General features: G+C 63.8%; 1 protein-coding gene across 1 annotated transcript in view; it reads left to right on the forward strand.

The window, feature by feature from the left end:
• The first annotated feature begins 1 nt into the window (after nucleotide 1).
• The window catches only part of KIFC2 (kinesin family member C2), a 6,816-nt gene continuing 1,189 nt past the window's right edge, over nucleotides 2-5,628 (forward strand). The window contains exons 1-16 of the mRNA XM_005865094.1: nucleotides 2-100; nucleotides 323-404; nucleotides 586-737; nucleotides 832-970; nucleotides 1,132-1,253; nucleotides 1,331-1,396; nucleotides 1,482-1,610; nucleotides 1,996-2,073; nucleotides 2,182-2,296; nucleotides 2,373-2,482; nucleotides 2,925-3,033; nucleotides 3,142-3,299; nucleotides 4,897-5,001; nucleotides 5,088-5,209; nucleotides 5,292-5,415; nucleotides 5,506-5,626. Of these exons, the coding sequence (XP_005865156.1) occupies nucleotides 2-100; nucleotides 323-404; nucleotides 586-737; nucleotides 832-970; nucleotides 1,132-1,253; nucleotides 1,331-1,396; nucleotides 1,482-1,610; nucleotides 1,996-2,073; nucleotides 2,182-2,296; nucleotides 2,373-2,482; nucleotides 2,925-3,033; nucleotides 3,142-3,299; nucleotides 4,897-5,001; nucleotides 5,088-5,209; nucleotides 5,292-5,415; nucleotides 5,506-5,626 (1,831 nt within the window). The remainder of the gene's footprint in view (nucleotides 101-322; nucleotides 405-585; nucleotides 738-831; nucleotides 971-1,131; nucleotides 1,254-1,330; nucleotides 1,397-1,481; nucleotides 1,611-1,995; nucleotides 2,074-2,181; nucleotides 2,297-2,372; nucleotides 2,483-2,924; nucleotides 3,034-3,141; nucleotides 3,300-4,896; nucleotides 5,002-5,087; nucleotides 5,210-5,291; nucleotides 5,416-5,505; nucleotides 5,627-5,628) is intronic.

Below are 5,628 nucleotides of genomic sequence, written 5' to 3' on the forward strand. Positions count from 1 at the left end.
CATGTACGCCTTCTACTCGCTGCTCATCTACATCTTCTACAGCCTTTTCCGCAGGGATGGAGGGGCCGGGGCGTCCGCCGACTCCAGGGACCCCGCCCAGGTGAGCGGGGGCGGACGCAGCACGACCTGCAATCCCCTTCCTGAGACGCAGCGGGTGGTGCAGGCCCGCGCAGCGCAGGTCACCAGGGCGCTGACTCGGGGGAGGAGGGCCGTGCAGAGGACCCTGTCTCTGCTCGGGTTGCAAGCAGAGACCCTTGTGGCCCAGTTCCCGGAGGGAGGCTGCCCGGCCTCTCCTCAGGCGCTTCTCCTGCTCCCTCCCTAGAGTGCCCGCTGCAAGCCCGGGGATCGCCGCCGTCCCCACCAGCCCCCTGCAGAACTGTGGACCGAGCTGACCGGCCTGGTCGGTAGGTGCTGTCGTGCGTCCGGAACGCTGCGTCCCCGGGGCGATGAGGAAACCCCGCCGCCGTCCGAGAGGGAGAGGTGTCCGTGACCTCATTGGGAGGGATACCGACAGGTGCCATCCGGAAGCCTGTCCTCCAGCACGTGACCCAGCATGCCTCCCCCTCACACTACCTGGCCTTGCAGGCTGCGCAGAGTCGGAAGATGAGCCTGGAGAGGGATCCGAGGGCCGCCCCGCTGAGGTCTCCCTGGAAGAGGCTCTCGTGCGTCTTGCCGAGTTCCTTTCAGTCCAGCTGGGGGCGGAAGAGAGCTGCGGGTATCCTGCCGGTCTGAGCAAGGTGAGCCGGCCAAGGGTTCTTGCTGCCCAGTCCTGGCCTCCCCACCCAGGGACCCCCTTGGTTTCTTGCATTCTGAATCTTATCTCCTTCACAGCCTGGTGATGTCCCCCCACTGTTGACGGTGACTGGTCAGCTCTTGGCTCTCCTGGCATGGATTCGGAGCCCCAGGGGGAGGCAGGCCCTGCCCCAGGAAACTCAGCCAGCCTCGAGGGTGCAGCCCCCCACTACTGCTGGTGCGTTAGAAATAGTGATTTGAAAAGGGAGTGTGTGGAGGGAGTGAAGACTACCAGGACCTGAGCAGCCTGGAGTGCGGGATCCCAAGCCCTGCTCCCGAGGTGCCCCCACTGCAGGCCAGAAACCTCAGTCAGTCTTAACTGCACCCCACCCACCCCAGGACCCACAACCCAAGAAAACCCTTCCCTTTCACCGAGGGCTGAGGCCCAGGGGCAGCAGCCCCCCCAGTTGGCGGAGGACCAGAGGGCTTGGCAGCAGCTGGAGCAGCTCGTTCTTGGACAGGTGAGGGACCCAGGAAGGGGTAGACACTGGGGGGCTGGAAGGAGGTGCTCCACCCTGTCCCCCTTTCTCCTTCCCAGCTGGAGGAACTGAAGCAGCAGCTGGATCTGCAGGAGGAAGGGCTGGGCCAACTTCACCTGGGAGTGGTGAGGCTGCTAGGCTGGGCTCAAGTAGGGGCGGGGAGAGGGGCCAGGGCTCTCAGGTGAGTCCAGAGATCTCCCTCTCCTCCAGGGGGCGACAGACTCCGAGAAAAGGGTGCAGCATCTAACCCTGGAGAACGAGGCCTTGAAACAGAGCCTGATCCTCACTCAGGATCTCCTGAGACACTGGGGTGCTGGCCTCCCTGCCAGGGCTCCCCAGGTATTCTTCCCTGACCTGCTACTGTCCCTGCAGCCTGGGGCTCTTGCACACCTGGTCTCCAGCAACATCGCCCTCAGGACCTGGTGCTCTGTGGAACAGAGGCAGGGGGGCGCTCTCTGACCTTCCAGGACCAGGATGTGGACAGGCCCAGGGCAACCCCATGGAGGAGACTGATGCCCCCTCCCCCAAACACACACACACACGCCATGGGTCCTCTGAGTGACTGACCCCAGGCGAGTGAGGGACTTGGGGTAAAGTCCTGCATCGATTCATGATTGGCTCTGTCTGCCCCTCTTGACCTGACTTCCCCTTGTGTGCAATGGGGCTGCTAGAATGCCCCTCCCCGAGTTTCCTTCTGGCTCCATGGCTCCCACCCCTCCTGCAGGAGGAGGCAGAGGCACTGGTGGAGCTCCAGGGCCAGCTTCAGGAGGCCCAGGAGGCCACAGAAACCCTCCGAGTCCAGGTGAGTGCTCGGTCCAGGGGCTGGGAAGACGGAGGCACTGGGAGGGGGATGTCTGAGGCAAGGCCTGGTAAGTGCCTACTTCCTCAGTGACTGGGTGGGGTGGGGCAGCTGGGGGTGCAGGAGGTGCAGCTGCAGGGCCTCCGGGGGGCCCTCCGGCAGCTCCAGCAGGAAACAGAGCAGAGCTGCAGAAGGGAGCTGCAGCAGGTGCACGGGCAGCTGGCAGGTGAGACCTGGGGCCGGGGGCTCCTGGGAAGGTCACGGGGTTGGGGCTTTCCCTCACAACCCCCTTCTCCCACCAGGACTCCGGGCACGCATGGCCAGCCTGCGTCAGGGCTGCGGGGACCTCCGCGGTCTGGTCAGCACCTTTACCCAGAGCTGCCAGGGCTCCCTGAGCGAGGCCCGGGGCCAGGTCAGGACCGCCTGCTCCCTCTCCAGTGTGTGCGCCGGGGCAGCCAGTCAGCGCCCTCCCCTTAGGGAGCCCCTCTTTCCTCCTTCCCAGCCCCAGGGAGCTGCCTGCTCTGATGGGCTGTAGGTTCTGGAATCAGGACAGCTCCTGTGACCCAGGTGTTACCTCACTTCTGGGTCTCATTTTTGTCGTGTGCTCACTGGGGTGACGGTGAATCCCTCACAGGATTGTCAAGAAGCCCAGAGGAGACAAATGACATCCTTGCCCATGGTCCTGATTGGCGGGCTCCATCCGGGCCCACTGAGTGACACCCCTAGGGACCCCAGCCACTGAATGTTGTGGATTCCCACAGCTGGTGGCCATACAGCGGCTCCCTATTGCCCTCAGCACCCCTCCCCTCTCCTTGGCTGTCCCTCCCTGCCTTGCTCACATCCCTGTTCCCTAGGTATCCTGGGCCCTGAGGGCACTGTCAGTCAATGGGGCGGGGCCTCAGCTTCCCGAAGGGCAGCAGGAGCCCCCAACCGGATGCCCAGGGCGGCTACTGGAGCTCAAGGGTATGGCCACTGGGGAACATGGGGGTGGGGTGGGCAGGCCAGAGGAACTGGAGCCTCTCTGTGCCTCAGGGTCTGGGAGGCAGCCCACTGCTGTGATCTCAACCCCAGGAAATATCCGCGTGCTGTGTCGGCTGAGGCCAGGGACGCCCTCCAGCCTGGTGAGCTCGGAGCCCGGCCCAGGCGGCACGGTCACCACCTGCTATCGAGGGCACCAGCGTCGCTTCCGCCTGGACTGGGTCTTCCCTCCAGACGCCAGCCAGGAAGAGGTGATGCTCCACCCTCACACCTGTGTTGACCCTCCCTCAGAGCCCCCAGAGGCTCTGGTGCCCCTTTCCTGCCCTTCTGCCCTCCCAGGAGCAAAAGTGCCCAGATCCCAGCAGGGAAGGGAGGGGAGGCAGGACTGGAAGCCGAGCTGGGCACATACATTCCTTCCAGGGTTTCCCCTCTGCGTCCCCTCACCAAGCTGTGCAGGCCCAGGGGGAACAGACAGTAAGGTTTAACATTTAAAAATAATGTTTTTACCGGGAAACTAAAGAAAATGAACCTGTCTGAGATCACTGTTCATGCAGAGCTGGCTGGGGAGCGTAGCTGGGGTGCTGCTGAGGTGGGGACGGTGCCGTGACCACCTTCCCCCCTGGCTTCCCGGGCTGCCTGCTCCATGGCCAGGGCCCAGAGTCTGCCAGCTGTGAGGACAGGCAGCCCTCCTTGCTTTGTGGCCAAGGGCATGGACAGGGCCCTGGCAAGCCGGCAGCGAGCCTCCAGCCTCTGGGCTCAGTTACCCTGTGCGGACCCCACCCCTTTCCTGCCAGACCCAGCAGAAAAGCTGAGGCTTAACCCAGCCACCACCACCCTGCTTCACACACACCATGTGTTGCACACACATTTTGCTGCTGGAGCTTCTGGAGCTCAGGAAATGGAGGCAGGCCTTAGGGGGGATTAGGTCAGGGCAGAGCTGGCTGAGAAGCAGAGTCCTGTTGGCCTCGGGGTGGCCAGGTCTCCCTCCCCCATGTCCTGGGTACTACAGCTGTTTCCCACCTGCCTCTTCACCTGACACACTAGCCAGGCCTCAGTCCCACCTACACTGCAGTCCTGCACTGGGGTGGGGAGGGGGCTTGTCCTGGACAGGACTCTCCAAATCAGTGTCTGGGTGAGAGTGAAAGGCATCTCTCGGTGCCATGTCTGCACTGGTGCCTCTGTCACCCCCAGTCCTTCCTTCCAGAGATGGAAGCTTAGGGACCAACTCGCAATGCTGGACTCTGCTCCCCTGGCTGGCAGCCGGCACGCTCAGCAGAAATGACAGCTCATCCACTTACCAGCCTTCTATGCACGAATGCTGGCCATGCCATTGCTCACAAGGCTACTGTTGATGTCCAGTTGCCAACAGGACACAAGTCACAGCCCCATCTCCCCCCAGCCCTTTCTGCACCCTCCCAGGGCCGAGTCCCAGCATCCTGGTGGGCCAGCGCTCCCACCCCCCACCTCCCGGGCCTTTCTGGGCTCACCCTTGCTGTGGAGAGCACCACTGTAGCCCCTGGGCACATGTTCCCCCTTAACCCTCCAACAGTGGTCTCCTGTGAGGGGAGGCCTTGCAATCATGCCCTGGGGGTTTGACCCGGGCAGTGACTACGAATGCCCTGGTCCTCCCACGTGGTCACCAGGATACCAATACTCTGCACGCCTGTTCCCTCTTCCTGTCACACTGCTCCCTTTGCCGGGCAAGTTCTCGTCCAGGGAGCCTCCTCTGCCTGGCAGGAGACCCCCCCCTTCCAGCAAACTCCCCCCAGAACCGTCCTTCCAGGGCACTTGAGCTTTGGAATAAAGCTTGCCCAGGTCCAGGGCTCAGGACCCTCCCCACACCCCTAGGTCTTCAGGGAGCTGGAGCCCGCGGTGCTGTCCTGCCTCCGAGGCTACAGTGTCTGCATTTTCACCTATGGCCAGACAGGGACTGGAAAGACCTACAGCATGGAGGTGGGAAGGGGGTGTGTGTGCACTGGGTGGCTCCTGGGGCCAGGGACTAGGACGTGAGCCCCATGTGGCACCCACCCCCTCTCCAGGGCCCACCCGAGGACCCCGGCATAGCTCCTAGGGCGCTGCAGTCACTGTTCCGGGAGATGAGGGCCGGAGGGCACCCCCGAGTGACCCTCAGCATGGTGGAGATCTACAACGAGGCTGTCAGGTCAGGGCGACACCCTAGCTGCCTCCTAGCCCCCCCCCCTTTGCCAAGAACCCCTGAACCGAGGCCTCACCTTTCTCACCAGGGACCTCCTAGCCCCCGGGCCCCCTGAGCGCTTGGCCGTGCGGCAGGGCCCTGAAGGTCAGGGAGGGATCCAAGTGGCCGGCCTCACGTACTGGGATGTGCCCAACCTGGAGACCCTGCACCAGGTAAGGCTGCCCAGTGGGGCCGCACAGCTGTGCTCACACCTGGGGCTGTGGACCCCGCAGTAAGCCAAGCCTTGTCGCTGCGCGTTCCAGATGCTGAGCCTGGGGAGGAGCAACCGGGCCACCGCCGCCACCGCCATGAACCAGCACAGCTCTCGCTCTCACGCGCTGGTCACGCTGACACTGGAGGCAGCGTCTCCCCCGCGCGGCCCAGGC

This window comes from Myotis brandtii, unplaced genomic scaffold (assembly GCF_000412655.1).
Source record: "Myotis brandtii unplaced genomic scaffold, ASM41265v1 scaffold1956, whole genome shotgun sequence".
In the NCBI taxonomy this organism is placed as follows: domain Eukaryota; kingdom Metazoa; phylum Chordata; class Mammalia; order Chiroptera; family Vespertilionidae; genus Myotis; species Myotis brandtii.